A 17823-nucleotide genomic window follows, 5' to 3' on the forward strand; every position below is an offset into this window, starting at 1 on the left:
ATTTCAGTGTGTAAAACAGAGTAGAAATATAAAGTCGCAGAAAATGGAAGTACTCAAACAAAGCACAAGACAGTAAAAAACTATAATTACATGCAATATTTAAGTAAAAAAAAAACCCTTGAGTTACTTTTCACCAGCCCCAAATCACAGCAGATTGAAGTCAAAACTCTGTTGAAATGCTTCAGATTGAAGTCCTATCTTGCTGTCAGAAACTGTGTCAGTATCAGTGCAGGGACACTTTGTGTTGCTTACACCTGGACTGCTCACCTGTACCCATTTGAAGACCCATCTGGCTGGCTCCATGACGAAGCGCATAGGACATGGACTTGGACAGGCGGACATCTCTGTCCTGGCAGGGGATAGGGTGTTACTCATAACACGCAGGCACACACACACACACACACACACACATTCAGCTCTAATAATAGCTGTGGTTTAAATATAGCAACTTGACTTTTCCCATACCTAACATTTCGCACAGATCAATTGTAACTCAATACAGAGGTGTTATGAATCAGAAACCAGTCTCTCAAATACTAAAGATATTAGGTAATATCCCAGTACAGGGCTAATGTCACCTCTCACCTCTCCACCACGATTTCCCCTCCTTCCTCTCCCTCCTCTGCCTCCTCTTCCTCCTCCTCTGTCACCGTATTGCGCCATCAATTCTAGTAGCTTCTATTGACCAAAAGCCACACTTTAATGTCCAGATTCCTGTCAACAAACCATGGCTGCTGTATTCATGAAAACAGACGTGCTGCTTTCCACTTCCTGTTTGTTTCTCGCTGTCAGCCTGAGGATGGCGCTGTTGCGTGTAGCGGGCTGCGTTTACACCGACACCACAGAGGAAAAGCAGCATTGTGTGTCCTGGAAGAAAACATCTCTCGGACAGCAGCTGGAGGTAGGAACGTTTTCATCATACTCGAGAAAAACGTGAAGCCTTAACTCCGAGTAGATGCCGACTGTTTCCGGGTAACTTACAACTCACGCACATGTACCCAAACAGAAACCCGGTGAGCTTCCGATGACGGGATTTCACACAGACGCTGAGCTAACTCGGCTAATCAGCGTTAGCATAGATGAGCTGTGGCTGCCTGTTTTTCTTGATAGGTAGCCCCTCCATTTGTGTCGTCTGTATTACACGGCATGCTGTTTGACAAGCTTCTTTCTACTACATGTTCTTGGCTGTCTTGGTACAAAGTTGGCGTTTCAAATTGTGATTTAGCTCCGAGACGAAAACTGCTAGTGGACTGAAGGGTATGTCACCATGGAAACGTAACGTTACGGTTGAGTCTCAACTGTCAGCTTGAAAACACATTTCCTTGAGAACAACACAGCGTGAATATCTGACAGATACTTGAGTTTGAAAGCACTGCTGGAGCTACAGAAATTGATTGCCTGAAGGACAAAATATTTAAGATTATAAATTCTTCACATTGCAGAAGAGTCGAGCCACTGAACCTGCAGTGTTAGCATGAACGTGCCCCTAAATAAAAAAAAATGCCACACAGTTGCCCTTTTTGTTTGCTCTCATGGTGGATAAAACATGAAGTGCTCTCTAGGGTGCACTTTGTATGGAAAAACGTGGTAAAGTCCCCTTTAGGTTGCCCTTCCGGCGGAGAAACGTGCAGAAGTGCCCTCTATGGTGCGCCTCCAGGGAACAAAACGTGATAAAGTGCCCTCAAGGGTGCACATCCAGGGAACATGACATGTTAAAGTGCCCTACAGGGTACTCTTCCTGTGGAGAAAACGTGATAAGGTGCCCACTGGGGTATAAATGTATCACGCCTTTCTGCATGCTGGTGCCCAACCACATACAGCTGGTGCTGTTTTTATTTTTTGGCCTCTGCGGTTCAAATATCTTGAGTCCGCCCAAGGAACTCAATAAAGAGGGAAGGTTCGTCATGTCACTGAATCTTGCTTTGGTTCCAGACTGTGTTGACAGCTGTATTGAAGACCATTGGATGATGCATGAAGAAACACAGTAAAACTCACCACATGTATGTCGTATGACTTCTGATGAAGATTCAGTGATGTAATGACCCATCCCTCTTTTTGGGGTTCCTTAAATCTAACTCCATGCTTTGTAAAAAGTACAACTAATGTCTGAAAATCTTTTCTTTTAAAGTAGTTACATGTTTATTTTATTCCTTGTTTAAGATGTTCATCTTGACTTACTTAAGCGAAGCATTAATGTGCCCCATGTTCATACAAATGCCACAAAAGAGCCCTCTTAGATGCTTGTTTCGAAGATAAAACATGGTTAAGTGGCCCAGTGTGCAAGAAGGGGGAAAGTGCTCTCACATGGGCCCTTTCAGTGGAAAAAATGTGATGAGTAAATCCACACACCTCATTTTACACAGTAAGACACAGCCTTAAGAAAAGAATCGGCAAGTACAGCCAAAACTATCTGCTTGGTTTTATGCCTTTAGTGGTATGTGAGATTACTGAATGTTACATTTGAGCTAGCTGTTACTTTCTAAACAAATCATAGAGAACTGCGAAAAAAAACACAATACTTTTTGCAGCTGAATGTAGAGCTGTCTGATTTAGTAAAGTGACAGCAGCATTGTCTCTTTCTGTCCCCGTTTTCTCTCATTTTTATCTGTCTCTGCTGCTCAGGTGATGGAGTTCCCTCAGCATTCCCAGCAGCTGCTGTCAGCTCTGTGCTCGCAGCGCCAGCGGGGCTTCCTCTGTGACTGCACTGTCCTGGTCGGCTCATCCCGTTTCCTGGCTCACAGGGCTGTTTTGGCCTCCTGCTCACCTTTTTTCCACATGTTCTACTCAGACTCTCCAGGGATTAGTGGTGGAAATGGCACCAGCAGCTCCGTCACACTCGACAGCGACATTGTCACGGCTGCTGCATTTGGCTTGCTCTTGGACTTTGTCTATGAAGGGGTGCTACGGCTGGAAGAGGCTCCACCAGTGGAGGACATATTGGCTGCTGCAAGCTTTCTGCACATGAACGAGGTGGTGAGAGTGTGTAAAAGAAGACTACAGAGACGAGGGCCTCTGGCTGAGGCAGACAGCACTCGCTCTGAAGAGAGTGCTGGGGCGAGGAGGGCAATAGAGACAGGAAGGGAGGGTGGGGGTAATGGTGGAGCTGAGCCTGCGGCAGCCATGGCAGGAGATCACTCGAATCTTGTCGCCATGGCAGCGCCACTTTCATCAGTGTCAGTTTCAGGAGAGAGGAGACAGTTGGAGTGTGAGCGGAGGACTGGCAGGGGGTCATCAGAGGCACGAGTTCAGACTCCTTTGAGCCCTGACCTCGCTGACACCACGCAGCCAGGCATGGACGCCCCTCCTCTGCCCCCAGGTGGAGAGCTGGTGCAGGGACTCATCGTGGGCCCATCTGCCCTTACATCAGCAGGTTACACCAGGTTGAGGGCTGGAGGTCATGGAGAGGGGTCGGTACTCTGCAGCCCATGCAGCACCACTGAGACATACAGGTATGGGTCAGTTGTGACTGTTTCTAACATGAAAAAATAAATAAGTTCACTCTGAATATTAGACTATTGATAAGTGTCTTACTTATCACTTATTACTGTTAAAGTAAAATAGGACAATAAAGCAGAAAAGAAGTAGAAAGAGCATACGAATTACAATCAGAAACTCCATTCAAAAGGTACAATACAATAAGAAAAGACAAAAAGTTACTTGAGTTAACTTTGTATTCCTTAGCCTATTTATTGTTTTTTAATAAAGCCAGCTGACATATATCCAAGAACAGCAATGCAGCATGTTAACTTCAAAGTCTAAACTAATATCTTGTTGGTCTGTATGTAATTTTATTTAACAATACTGATATACATCCCAAGAAAGTACTTTTTCTGGAGGATCAGTTTATAGATAAATCCAGATGGGTATAGCTTTTAATCAACCCAGTGAATGAAATATTCACACATCAAGTTACTAAACCCGTCCTGTTCTTTGATTTGCAGCAATAACCTATCTCCATCCACTGGAGATATCAGACATTTTTTTAATCAACTCCCAGTCTATATTGTCCGCCATAATTCCCCCACAAAAACATTATAGAAAGTAAGCAAAGTAAAAGTGAAAATGATGCCCAATATTTAGATTAATGTGTAGTTTGACACCATTAGTTTAAAGAGCAACTAAACCCCCAAACCACTTTTTTTCTGCTGAAAACCAATGTATTTGGGTATGAAGTAGTGTTGCTGAGTGATTCTGGTCCAACTCTTGACATTTTAGTCGAAGTATTTCAATTTGGCATATTTTGTAGTAAAAATGTAAGTGTGACTGCCCTCTATGGGTTGAAACCCGGTTATTACAATTGAATTTTCCTATTGGCTGAGATGGAGGCAGATGACGTTTTGGAGGCAGCTTTCGTCACGGTCCACCACGGATAGCTCCGCCCCCTCCTATAAAAACTAGCACCTGCTGATCTGGAATCTGTGGCGAGTAGGTTGGATTGAGAGAATTGCGAATAGAGAGGCATAGTGATTATTGAGTAGGTAGTGTAGTGTGGTGACGGTTAGGGGGGAGGGGGGAGGGGGGAATCGAAGAGTACTCCTGGAGCCCCGCCCATCATCAAGGCATTTTTTGAATTTCCAGCTTAGAGCACGTCATCCAAAACTGAGGGGTTTAGTTGCTCTTTAAGTGCACTCGTCTCTATGTACACTGGGTTGTTTCTCCATGCACTGATGGACATTTTTATGATTTGTTGTTAAGTAAGGTTGTTTACAGAACATTCTTTTTTATTTCTGTTGTTCACCAGCCACAGCAGTAACCAGCAGCCCTCATCTTCTTCCTCCCTGGTACCAGTGAGGCAGGCTACTGGTCCATCAGTGGTCTCTCTGTCCCAGTCAGAGTCAAGCCTTTCCCCAAGACCCCATCGTGACTCTGTACGGAAACCCTCGGAGACTGACCGCAGCGGTGCATCAAGTGGAGGACAACAGATGGTCATGTTAATCCAATCATCATCACTAATGTCAAACTTGGAAACAAACCCAACACACTCGCCCCCACAGCGTGCAACTCCCCAGATTCAAATCCAGAGCGCTGTGTCACTCCAACGCCAAAGCTTGAACTTCCACGTTGCTGAAACCCAAACCATTAAGAGACCTGACAGGGATATGAGAGCTATGAGCCGAATGAGGACAGATGACAATGATGCAGAGAATGTGAAAGTCAAAGTGGAGGCCATTGTTATATCGGATGAGGAGTTAGAGGAGGAGAGAGAGGAAAGCAGGGAGGGGGAACCAGTAATGGAAGTAGACGATGAGTTTGAGGATGACATCCAAGAAGAGGAGCTGAACAACCCTCAGTTCCTCTCCTCCCACCAACAGGATCTCCTACAAATGTCATTCAAAAGCCATCCAAATGACTACTCCTTCCCGCTCTCTCCCTCCTCGTCCTCCTCCGGTGCCGGGCCCTCCTCCCAGGACACTTCCTCCTTCACTGCCTCTCTCATTCCTTCATCTGTGGCTCAGCATCATTCAGACCATCCTGCCTACTTCCAGGACTTTCAGGACTCTATGGGGAACATTGTGGAGGATGTTCCCACATGTGGCGTCTGTGGAAAGACTTTCTCGTGTACATACACACTAAGGCGCCATGCCATTGTACACACACGTGAACGTCCGTACGAGTGTCGCTACTGCTACCGGAGCTACACACAGTCAGGCGACCTGTATCGACATATTCGCAAAGCTCATGACCACACGCTGCCGGCGAAACGCAGCAAGTCAGACATGGAGCCATCCCTGCCAACACAACAACCACAACAACAACAACAACCACCACCACCACCACCACCGCCCCCACCGTCTCTGAGCTAACATTCAAACAGACAAACTGTTGTATTTCTATACTTATACACAACTTGATATCCTAACTCTAATTCTGCCTTTAAACCTGAATCAGGTAGGGCTGCAACAAATGATTATTTTCTGGATTCATCAATTAGTTTTTTTTGGTCTGTGAAATATCTTTACAGTTTCCCAAAGCCTGAGGTGATATCTTCATGTCTGACCAACAGTTCAAACCTAAAAAATAGCATTAAACACAAATACAATACTAGATTTAAAAAAAAAAATGTTTGGCATATAAATGTAATCAAATGACCAACATTTTGTATAACAAGTAACTTTGACTCTGTTGGACCCTATTTAAAAAAGAAAGTGGTACAGTTTCCACTAGATGACACCTCTCAATTCAAACCTTCCGGCTCAATTTTTGCAAATAATCTCTTAATATTTTTATATTTGTAAACACCCTGATTACACCCTATACTGAGGACATTTATGGCTGTAAGTACAGAAATCGGCGCTCATTCATCACAACCTTTATATTCACATGTGACCATTGTCTCACTAGAACTGATTGATTTTAGTCTATGACTATATTTGAAATTGATTTTATGACATTGTTCTTCTCTTTTACAGTTTTGATTCTTTTGTTTTTTTTTAATCCTTCTCATTTTTCATGCATTTGTTTTGAAAATGTTAATTGCTGTCAGAAGAGTCACAATATGTACAAAAAATTCTCAAAGACTTGTGTGACATCCTTCAGCTGGTGTTTGCTACTCAAAACAGTAGTAAGGGAAAGCTGTTGTTTTTTTTATCAGTTACATGAAATGTAATGTGTTCGACTGCCTTTTTAGCGTGTAGTTTTTAGCCAGCAAAGTTTGTCATAGAATTGTACTGTCTGTGTTTTATTTAGTGAAACCCTCTGGTGACTTGGAAGGAAATACCTGCACACATTTTTAAATTGTAGTCAGATAGTGCATCAGTTTTGATTAGGCCACTTAATAAACAGCAGATATACACATGTCTGTCCAGTGAAGTAGGAAATCAACTGTGCCTGCCAAATGGCCGTTCTTTTTGCCCTGTTTGTCCATCTTCTTTGTCCTTCCTTTTGATTTCTTTCAAGCAAGAAATCTTGATGATTGCTTAATGAGCCGGCTGACACAAGACTAATATCAGAGTGGCAGCTATACAAATCAATGAAATTCTTTAAATGCTGAGGAAAGGTGCTTTATTTCTCCTCTGCGTTAGAAAAACATTACAATATCTGACATTAACAAGTTTGCAGCCCCACGATTTTCTGCTCCACAAGTTCTTACCTGACGAACCATTTCATGCATTTCCAGTGGCTGTACAGTAGTCTTCTGTAAATTCAATCAGATTTACTTTGCACTGTGGCCGTCTTGTCCAGTGACTCATTTCATGCACTTTGCTTGGCATTCTCCATCAGGGCTAATTCAAAAAGTTTAGGAATATGAAACTGGTGTATTGTTCAACTTCCTACCTATATTCCCTGGTAGGATAGCAGTGGAGGAGTGAATACGTTTGGGGATTCACCCTTAATGTGTTTGGCTTTTCTTACTGACCATGTGAGCTTTCCTTCTGTAGTGTTTCTTCTGTAGTATGACAGAATATACAGTTTCAGCACACTCTGACACCTGCAGTAACTCTGCCTTGTCTTTAAATGTTTAAACTGAAATGTTGATGTGCCTGAATGACTTTTTGACACTTGGAATTTGTTGTCCTGCACCAGGTTTTACAGTCTCTGTAAGATGAAAATGGACTAGTATTGCAGTAGTTGCATACAAACCTAAGAGTTTTACACAGATATTCATAGGTTCACAGAGTCAGTGATTCCTTAGAGGGCTTCATGGTAGCTAGTGTGCAAAAAGCTCAATGTCACCTTGTGAATAAACACTGTTCAGTAGAAACAATGTGTAAGTAAATATTGTATTGTTCCAGTGATATCACACAATGCACAGGCTGGTCAGTGTTTATCTTCTTTTTTTATTATTTCACTACAAAAAGAACATATACAAAAATATAAACATTAAATCTGTGATTGACTGATCTGCCACTGTAACACTTGACATGGTCAGCATTTCTTAAATCTTCTCATGTCTGTAGCCAGTAACCAGCAAACTGTACATTTCATGTCTAACACGATGAGGGGACGCCAACCTGCCACCTCTGTCTTCAGTCATCTACTGGCCCGTGGATCTGTAAAGAGACAAAATATCAGCATCCATCTACAAATGTATCTGCCTCTGTGTCCTTGTATTTTGAATGATATTCGGGTGAAATACTGTTGTAAATGCAGAAGTTTTTGTCAATTTGACAGTATTTGTTAAACTGAGGAGAAACAATAAAAAGAACTGCTGTTGGACTGTTCCAACAGCATCAACCCAGAATCTGCTTGTACAGCTGGTGAGCACGTGGTAAGACACAAAGGAAACAGGCTGTAGAATTATTAATTTTAACAGCACCTATATGACAGATGATTGTAAGTAAATCAGACTAGATTTACCCCTCACACTTAAAATCAGTTTACAAGGACATTAGAAACGTACTAATAAAACTGTTCAGTAAAAATGTGGATAAAGAAGACTTCATCCAAATAACTTTACTAATCCTGCTATATGAGACAAGCTACTCATCAGCTTATTTCAAAAAACAAGTTTAAGACTTAGGTTACATATTACTGTAAATAAAGGACCTCATCATTAACTATAGCCTATATAATGTACATAAGGGATTTCTTGAGAAAGACATTCATTACCAAGTGACACAGGTTAGTCTTGGCTTTGATTAAAACCAGGCTTTTTAAAGACAGCTGTAAAAATAAAGTAAAAAAAGACTCACTGCGTCAGCCAACTCTGGCCAGTCCATTGCCATCACAACTGTATCGTCAGAGTTCGGAGGTGTCTCCAGGTTCCAGTAGGTCAGCTTGTCAAACACAGAGGATAACCTCACTGTCCTGTCCTGGCCACACACACACACACACACACATACAATTTAGCATCATGTAGACATAGTAACAAGTTGTATTCCCTATGCAGTCAGTGCTTTGTCATATATTTTTCTTAGGCAAGACATAAGTGATATTTACCTCTTGGTCTGAGCCAGGCTTGTCGATCTCTTTCAGCACTAAGCCAGTGTAGCCCTGTGGACAGCTGAGCTCCTGCCCCTTCAACCCACGCCCTCTGAATGACACGGTCTTCTCTGCAACAGGAAAAATAAACAGAAGAGTAGTTAATAACAGTTTTCCTCCACTTGAAACGACTGAGATTAAAATGTTGAGATATGCCTTTCTAAATCTGTGACTAGTTGAAGTCCTTTATTGCTAAATAGATTTTAAAACCATTCCTCATTAAATTATGGTCTCCAAAATCACTTACCAAGAGCTGTAAATTATACATTTGGCATGATAATGCTTTTTTAATTGATTTGTAAAGGCAAGTAACTTATTAATTCACTCACAATGAGGATCACGGTGGAACAAACACCGATCCTGACCTGGGATCTTTCTGAACTAAAGAAGAGGTAATCATCAGCGCAACAATCTTTGAAACAGACAGGTCAAGCAGCTGGACATCAGTCCACTTTTATCTTTGAGACGAATGCCCCATATAGAAAGCAGCATGTAATGGTTCAAACCAGTATCTTAACGCGACTGTCCAATTTAAACACAGTCACCAGTGTATGGACAGATGTAGAGAACCCATCGACATTCCAGCTGTAACATTACTAGAAGAAAGGAGAAACTCCACATTTGGTAATATTTTTATGATTTTTATCACCCACATTGTTTTATATGAACTGGAAATGACAAGATATCAAACATATTCTGCATTTACCATGTTTGTGGTCTTTAGTGGTGGCAGTCATGTATTGTGACACCTGGGCCGGCCCATCGTGTTGAATCTCACAGGGCATCAGGTGGACTGTGGCTCTCTGTGCCTGGCCCACAGATGACACTTGAACACGAGTAACACTTGTGTTACAGGACATCCTGCAACCTGAAGACAGAAGAGGACAAAGCACACACACGATAACAAATTACACTCTTGTATTCTATTTAAACCAAAAATGTCTTTTAGCATAACAAGCAGCCTCAGCAACTTTTGCTGTGAAGGTTTTTTTTTCTTCTTTCAATTAAAATAACTTATTATATATTAACTGCAGGTATCACTAAAGGATTGTTATCCCTGTCTGTTGATGTCAGTTAACCTTACTAACTTTAATTATGGCACAGTTTGTTAATATGCACAATTAATCATATTCTGAATGCTTCTATGACAAGTTCTTTTGTGGATAAACGTCAGTATTAGAAGCTGTTAAGTCTTTGCTAACTCCTTGTCAGGCTGAAGTGTGGGAGCTTTGACACGAACTAGTGCAGACTTTCCCTAAAATAAACAGAATCGTCTATGAAATATTTTATCATATTAGCGTGTTTTATCACTTCCTCTGTAACATTGTCTAACATGCTGTTAAATAACGACAATCGCGATTTCAGAAACATTACCTTCCAGCAGTTTTCCAGCAGCCTAAGCGAAATGAAATGTAAAATTGGACCTCTTCCGGTTTGCGCCAGCCGCTGCGTGTGATTGGACGAGAGCGTCTTCTTCTACGCTCGGAGATATTTTGGCGGGTTCTTTCTGTTGGGCCAGAGGAGGCCTCCCCCCTTTGGTTTATCTTTGTCTGTCTTGAATAAATGTCATATTTTGAAAATGACTTACTCTGGGTTACATTACATCTTTATGTTGTACTCATGTAATAATGTAGTAATGACAATTTATAAACAACTACAGCTGGTCTCCAGTTTGTTTATAAATTTGTCAAAGTTTATCAATGTTTATGTTCTCCAATTTATCCATTCACATGTTTTGGTCAAGATCACAGATAATTCTGCAATTCCCTGTATTACTGGAGAAACTTGTTCTAAAATAGTGCATAAACTAAAAAAATCATTCTGCCTAATCAGGTATTTAAATTGTATACAAAATATAAATCAAATATTTAATATTTAAATTCCGTGTAAAGTGTCATATTAAATGTAAAGTTTTTTCTATAATGTTGAGTCAGTGTGAATAAATTAAATAGCAGTCTGATTAAATCAAATTAATGCACATATTGTTAAAGCATTATACATAACAGTAATGGGTTATTCTCTAAATGCAATGCTGGATCATAGTGCAAAGATCCAGATGTGTTTATGTTACACCAGCTCTTGAAATAGTAAATTTTTACTTTAGCGGAACATTGTTACAATGACTCATGTATAACAATTGAGATACCTTTTTACAGATAGTATCACAGTTCAGGAGCGATATGTGGGGAAATTAAAGTTTTGGAGCACAGTTAGCAGCAATGCAGAAAATTAATGGATTAGGCCAAAGTATGTGTGAAAATACAATAAATGAATTAACTCAAATCATGGACTGTCCATCATCCAACGTTTTGATTGAATACAATGGATTGATCAATTTTAACAATCGCCAAAACAAAATAAAGCCCCAGCCGTGTTGTCAGAGTCACGTTCAACATTCAGAACTCTGTCCCAGTTGGCAGCAGCATCTCTCTTCATATGGGATGGGCTAAACGTCGTCCAATGGCAGCTTTCTAGGAGCCAAGGATAAGTTATTGGGGCAGTTTTCTGTTCATAACATTTCCCCAGGACAGCAGCAAACTGTGGGCCAAGAAGACTTCAGGGAAAGGAGAAGTGATTTCATAACAGCTCAGTTGGGCAGAGGTGAGTTTTTTTATAGCGAGACAGAACACTGTTGCAAGTACGCTGCTGTTGGATTCCACATGGATGTTTTAAGTAAAACTGTTTTCTTGAAGTTTTTAATTTGAATGTTGAGTTAAAACGCTGTAGTATCCCTGCACCTGAGCATAACACTTGATCTGGATGTAAGTCTGTTGAGCAAGTTGGTACTCCCTTCCTGTTTTGATATATCAGTAGATACCATTAAAGAACAGAGTCGGTGTCATGCCTCTCAATACATGTAATACAGTCAGACTGAAGTCATCTGATATGAAAGGCCTCTGCTTGTGACTCTGATCGGTCTCTGTGGTTTTGCAGCATGAGAGCAGAGTTTGTGTCTTAGGCTCCATGAGATCATAACACCCTTAACCGCACCGAGTTAGATATGGAATCAAACAGACAAGGATAGATCTTTCTTCAAACTCTCAACAACCAGATAACATTTAGGGTAATAGTCAAACACCGTACTCACTGTGGAGCTAGCCTCAGCCGGACTGAGTCAGCAGCTATAGTCCTTTTGATCACTGATGTGACTGCCTTTACCTTCCTGGGTTGTTTTTGTTTGTTTTCTTTGTGTGGCTTTTGCAGCTGTTTCTGGTATTATGGATCGTGAGAGCGATTTGTCTCAAGGAGATGTTGGAGAGCCGTCGCTCCTCAATGCTCAGGTGCTGCTGAGGCTCCAGAAGGCTGTCGTCAATATGGTCTTACGCATCCGACAGACCATTGTACAAAGCTTTGTTGTGTCTTCTGTTGTTGTCCTGCTCCTCTGGATCGCCGCCTTTTTATATGGGAGCTTCTACTACTCCTACATGCCCAGGGCGGCTTTTTCCACACCTGTGCACTATTATTACAGGTGTGTATATGAAGCATGACTGTTACTGTGTGTTTGATTACCTCTTTTTTGCTTTTGTCCTCACTCAGTCATTCATGTTTATGCCTGCAGGACAGACTGTGAATCCCCCTCCTCTTTTTTGTGCACTTATCCAGTGGCCAACATCTCACTGATGAGGAACAAGAAAAATGTGTGTATGAATGTGTGTGTATTTGTATCTATCTCTGTGTATTAAACGTTCCTCTAAACATTAAAGGATTCTGTATTCTTTTGAAAATGCTCTTTCAGGTTCTGACATTCGGCCAAGCCTATCAGATCTCCCTGCAACTGGAGATGCCTGATTCTCCAGCCAATCGGGAACAGGGGATGTTCATGATCAGGGCAGCCTGTTTCTCTCGGGACGGAGGCCAAGTTGCCTCCTCTTCTCGCCATGTAAGTTCATTAAGTGTTGTTCAGCTTGTGTGTACATACAATCAGATAATGCTTCTAGTTTGCACAAACTCTACTGACTCACTGCATTGCTGTGTGTTTCGCAGGCAAGTAAACAGCTGTCTGCCTCCAGCTCTCGCTTTGTGAGTACATCGCTGACGCACAATAACCTCTTAATCACACAGCCTGGTCAGTGCCAGATTAGGGCTGCTTATGCTTGCTGCAGAGCTCTACTGCAACAGAAGGTGATCTTAGTGCTCAGGTGACTGAGGTGACAGAATTAACATGTCAACTAAAGACTGATACAAACACATGGTCTCAGTAAAGATCTCTTCCAAGTTTGAGAGATGCCTTCATTGACTAAAGTTACTTTATTAAACACTGTGTGATCAGGAAAAAATACATAAATCAAATGCATGCAACAGTACTAATAAATATGTCTTTTGAAGCCTAACACTATATCAGGCTGGATATTTTCTTGTGTATTCTTGCCCCCGCATTCAGCCTGATACAAAAGTGTGTACAGCTACAAAACTTAGCCTTGAACTGAGTCAACACAAAAAGTTTTAGTATAAACAATAGCTGCACAACTCTTATAATGGACTTAAAAACATTGTGCAGGACTTTGTGTTATGAACTCATTAAAAATCCCCCAATAAAGTCCACTGAGATCATCTTTTGTTAGTGTTCATTAAAGTAAGCACACAACCCAATCATTGACTTATCCAGAAAATGTAAACTTTTGCATCTATGACATCATCAAGCATCTTTTACTACCCTGAAGACATCTTCAGGGTTTGTGGCATCATACATTTGCAAGAAAAGATTGATTAATCTCCAAAATAACTATGTATTATATGTGAGTGTACAGGTGTGTGTATGTGAGGCTGACTGTGTTGTCCTGCCGTGGTCAGGGTATTCTGCGATACCAATCAGACCTGCTCAGGTACCTGGGAACACTGCTGTTCCTCCCAGCCTTTCTGAGTGGAGCCGCTGAGCAGAAACAAATACTGGAGGTGGAGCTCTTCTCAGACTACACAGACGACCCCGTGAGTCCTGCACTTCAGCGATGTCTCATCATGTGTCTCATCAAGTATTTTGTTGAAGTCTACCTACTGTTTTTTTTCCATGTGCAGTACACCCCTTCTGCCACTGCTGTCATTGAGATCCTGTCCAACAAGGTGCAGATCTACTCTTCACATCTCTATGTTCATGCTCATTTCAGTGGTCTAAGGTAAGAGTGACCCATCACCCACCGCTGGCTACAGACAGAGGTAACTGCTTGATTTTAGTTCTTTTAGATTTAGGGCTGCCTTTGATACACTCAGCCATAGTATCCTGCATTACTGGACTTACATCATTACATTACTTAGAGATCTGGGTGAGGCTCAAGGGCTCGTCTGGTTATTATGTTCATAAACCCTCAGCTGAACTTTTTCTGTCACTCTGGTTAATCTTATTTTCCTTGTGGTGTCCCCCAAGGATCTGTTCTTGGCCCACTTCTATTTTCCATTTAGTACATGCTGCCTCTGGCCCAAGTTATCCACAATCATGATGTGTTCTTCCATTTTTATGCTGATGACACTCGTTACATGCCCTTAAAACTGTGTTGAAAAACTTCCTTGTATTTAACGATGACTGAGGTCATTCTGTCCAGAACCCTTAATTCCAACAGCTCTGTTGCTGGTGACAGCTGATAGGAATCTTGGAGTAATATTTTGAAAGGGTTTTGTATGCAAGACTTTTACTTGTAGTTGAGGATTTATGCGGTGTGTTATTGATACCTTTCTGAAGTGAATGATCTCTTTTTTTTTCTTCACTGGAAAAACTTACTTTCTTTTGTCTTGATAAGTAAGAGTACAACTGATAAAGTAGGAGTACAGCCTTTTATACCATTTTATGCCATCATAATTGCTGTTAACCTATTTTTCCACCCCTTTTTAGGTACCTGTTGTTCAACTTCCCTCTCATATCAGCCGTGGTGGGTGTGTCGAGCAACTTCATCTTCCTCAGTCTGCTCTTCCTCATCAGCTACATGCGGCTGCTGTTTAAAGTCGAATGGAGTCCAGGGCAGGTAAGAGGAGACACCAGTTACTGCAGACAATAAGTGAGTATGCAGATTCCTCTGATGTGTTATTAAAACTGAGACTCAACAAGCTCCCTGCGCTTGTGTCCTTGTTACTTACAGCTCCGATCAGATGGGTTGCTGTCATTCGAGGGGACGACCATGAACAACAACCAGCAAGGGGACGGAAAAGATGCTGCAAGTACAAAACCACAGGCATCAAGAATTTCAACATTTTTAAAGTTATTTTCACGAGTAACTATAATAAATTCCTTGACAGGTTCTGCAGAACCGCCTGGTCCGCAGCAGACAACCCCAACAAATGTGAGCATGGATGGATACGACACAGAGGGGCATAACAGACAGATGAATGGTCAGAGTGGACGAAATGAATCCGAGTCCATCAATAATGGAGAGGGAGAAGGAGATGAGGGAGGACTCACAAAGCTCCCATTCACCACTAACAAATACATTGAGTGATAACCTTGTGAGGACCCTCTGATTTATGGGCTTGACTCCTCTGAAACTTTATACAAATCTCTCATTTCTTATACTTCTTTTATTCCTTGAATGATAAGCAAATGTATAAATAGAGTCAAAATAAGTAATACAACCTTGAACTAGCGAAATAATTCAATAGATTTTTAACACAATACCATAACATTTTTCACGTTGTTTTATTCCATTTCATTCCTCAGCTCCTTGTTCCAAATTCAGTTGTTATTTCACAGTGCAATTTTATTCAATTTTATTCAATAATGCCACATCTTTTTTTCTGTCAATCAGAATAAACAGGGCAGAGCCATTTGTGTAATTGACTCTCTTGTGTAAATGGCTTTGGTCTGAACGACTGCACAGCCGTTCTGTCTCCGTCTTGTTTGTCTTGATTGACAGACAAAGACTTGGTAATAAAAAGCAGTATTGTGAAATGAAGTATTCACGGGTAAGATCTGAAATAAAAAACTGGGGGAAATACATACATACATACATAAATAGCTGATGAACTGGTAAAGGGAAATGAAAAGAAGCTGTCATGTGGCAGGCATGTTGAGAAAACAAAAAGTGACCTTTAATCACATAAAGCTTAAATTTAGACAGCATAAACTGCCAGACAATGAAAACAGAAAATGCAGGCAGGGGCAAATCCAATAAACTAAAGAGAAATACATCAATTTAATGCTACCACAAGGTAGGTGGTTATGAAACAGTCTAAATGTATATGAGTATCATATTCCTACGTCTGTCAGTGGGTCCAAATGTAGACTGGAATAGCCTCTGTTTACATTTTCGAAGGCTACAGTGAGTATGATATTAGCCAGTTAACAAGAAGTAGGAGGGAATGTTTCTTCAGATATGTTGATGAAGGTTCTCAGTCATCCAGGTCATGGTAGTTGTAAGTGCTGTATCATAGGCAACTGGACTTATTTCAGTTTCTTGAAACACCTCTTCGGTTCTAACTAACTGGAGAGGAGCTGCAGCCTTTTAAACTGTGTGGGAGTGTCCTTACAGAGTCGTTAATGACATGTTTGAACTCTGAGTCTCAGAGCTGTTAAGGCCACTTTTGGGTTGTTGAACTAACCGGCCTTCATGTGGGTTGCTAGGGCTAGGTGAGCATGTGAATGGCTGTTAAGCTGCCTGGGGAGAGAACTAAGCACTGAATTGTAAGTGGTTGATGAGTAGTGTTAGAATTTTCTTTAGATAACATTTCTTTGGTTCATTTATATTTATTTGTATTTGTTTTTTTCGGTGGGAACAATACCACTTTTGTACCCAAGGGCCTTAAAAATCAACAAAATAACATAGTTCCTTGTAGTAACTTTAACTAAGAACAAACTGGAAAGGATTTTGGAACAAAATAGGGAACACATGAGACACAAGAAGTAAAAGCGGGACTGGGAAAGCAGACTATGACAACTGGACAACTGAAGAGGTAAACATAATATATACAGGAACTAACTAACTAACTAAAAATCGGTGAAAACAGAAAACATGTGGAAAAAAATACAAAGACAGGAAGTGTAAAGAAAAGCATGACACATGAGGAGTCTCTTTCAACATAAAACAGGAAATAACACATTTAAAACCCAAGACCTTGACAGAAGCAGTACATTTCTATTTAATGATTATACATTTTCATGGTTACATTATATATCATATCTGTATTTCTTCACATAAATATTTGTTTCAGAATTACTTATTTGTTTATCTTAGCACTCTGGTCGTCCGTATACTTGAGACGTACATAGTATATTAACATTTTGACACTGACGCTGAATGGCTTGGCTTGCTGCTTTCCTATTTCAGTTATGCAATGTATGATTTAGAAGCTGTTTCTTTTGCAACTTATAACTATCATGCTGGCTGAAATGTACTTTGAAATGTTGTTACCAATTGATAAAGATGTTAAATTATGATGATAGCATGTGAGGCAACCTGTTCATCTTTTCAGCTTTATAAAAATATCTTAAAGGAGACATATTATACTCATTTTAAGGTTTGTGGTTTTATTTGAGTTGCTACTGGAACTGGTTTTTATGCTTTAATGCTCAAAAAACACATCAGTCTTCTCATATTGTCCACATAGTGATGCAGCACTATTGTGTCTGAGTAGCTCTGTTGTCGCTAAAGCCCAGTGTCCTCTGATTGGTCAGTTCACACATGTCTGGGCCAGCAGCACTGACAACAACAGAGCAGCTGTGTCAAATCAAGTTTCATGTTCCAATCTAGCAGAGGCATTGAATTATGCAAATGTGTGACGTGGTGACATAGTGTCAACTATTGACGAGGCATTTCAGGAGCAGTGTTTTCTGTGGGAGAGAGGAGTTTCTGTTGGTGCAGACTTTGACTTTTTTTAACTTTCAACTTCCAAAATGTTTGTGACTTGTCTCCATTCTAAGCTAAATTCTGTTGCAATAAAAACCTGTTAAAAATGTGCATCTGTGTTTTGGTCAAACCTTTG

The 17823-nt window shown here is 40.9% G+C and overlaps 4 protein-coding genes across 5 annotated transcripts in view; 2 read left to right on the top strand and 2 right to left on the bottom strand.

Moving 5' to 3' along the window:
* The window catches only part of trpt1 (tRNA phosphotransferase 1), a 4046-nt gene extending 3269 nt beyond the window's left edge, over window positions 1-777 (bottom strand). The window contains exons 1-2 of the mRNA XM_030396373.1: window positions 586-777; window positions 268-349 (exon numbers count right to left, since the gene is read on the bottom strand). Of these exons, the coding sequence (XP_030252233.1) occupies window positions 268-349; window positions 586-663 (160 nt within the window). The 5' untranslated portion in view covers window positions 664-777. The remainder of the gene's footprint in view (window positions 1-267; window positions 350-585) is intronic.
* On the top strand, window positions 704-8182 carry zbtb3 (zinc finger and BTB domain containing 3). 2 transcript variants are annotated; one of them, XM_030396368.1, is made up of 3 exons: window positions 704-901; window positions 2623-3449; window positions 4742-8182. In XM_030396368.1, exons 1-3 carry the CDS (start codon window positions 728-730, stop codon window positions 5802-5804), a joined length of 2064 nt encoding a protein of 687 aa, XP_030252228.1. In that variant the 5' UTR covers window positions 704-727; the 3' UTR covers window positions 5805-8182. The 2 variants fall into 2 exon arrangements, with proteins under 2 accessions (XP_030252228.1, XP_030252230.1); XM_030396370.1 differs by having other exon boundaries at window positions 866-972.
* On the bottom strand, window positions 7759-10439 carry rnaseh2c (ribonuclease H2, subunit C). Its single transcript, XM_030396374.1, has 5 exons — window positions 10297-10439; window positions 9629-9790; window positions 8881-8993; window positions 8634-8753; window positions 7759-7991 (listed from the first exon to the last, which is right to left on the bottom strand). Exons 2-5 carry the CDS (start codon window positions 9780-9782, stop codon window positions 7968-7970), a joined length of 411 nt encoding a protein of 136 aa, XP_030252234.1. The 5' UTR covers window positions 9783-9790; window positions 10297-10439; the 3' UTR covers window positions 7759-7967.
* A 932-nt stretch (window positions 10440-11371) lies between these two features.
* Window positions 11372-17798, top strand: LOC115568785 (seipin-like). The gene is made up of 10 exons (XM_030396372.1): window positions 11372-11523; window positions 12127-12391; window positions 12482-12560; window positions 12659-12802; window positions 12907-12942; window positions 13714-13848; window positions 13936-14033; window positions 14744-14873; window positions 14988-15066; window positions 15145-17798. The coding sequence occupies exons 2-10, from the start codon at window positions 12141-12143 to the stop codon at window positions 15342-15344; spliced, it is 1152 nt and encodes a 383-aa protein (XP_030252232.1). The 5' UTR covers window positions 11372-11523; window positions 12127-12140; the 3' UTR covers window positions 15345-17798.
* The last annotated feature ends 25 nt before the right edge of the window (window positions 17799-17823 follow it).

Source organism: Sparus aurata, chromosome 18 (genome assembly GCF_900880675.1).
Source record: "Sparus aurata chromosome 18, fSpaAur1.1, whole genome shotgun sequence".
In the NCBI taxonomy this organism is placed as follows: domain Eukaryota; kingdom Metazoa; phylum Chordata; class Actinopteri; order Spariformes; family Sparidae; genus Sparus; species Sparus aurata.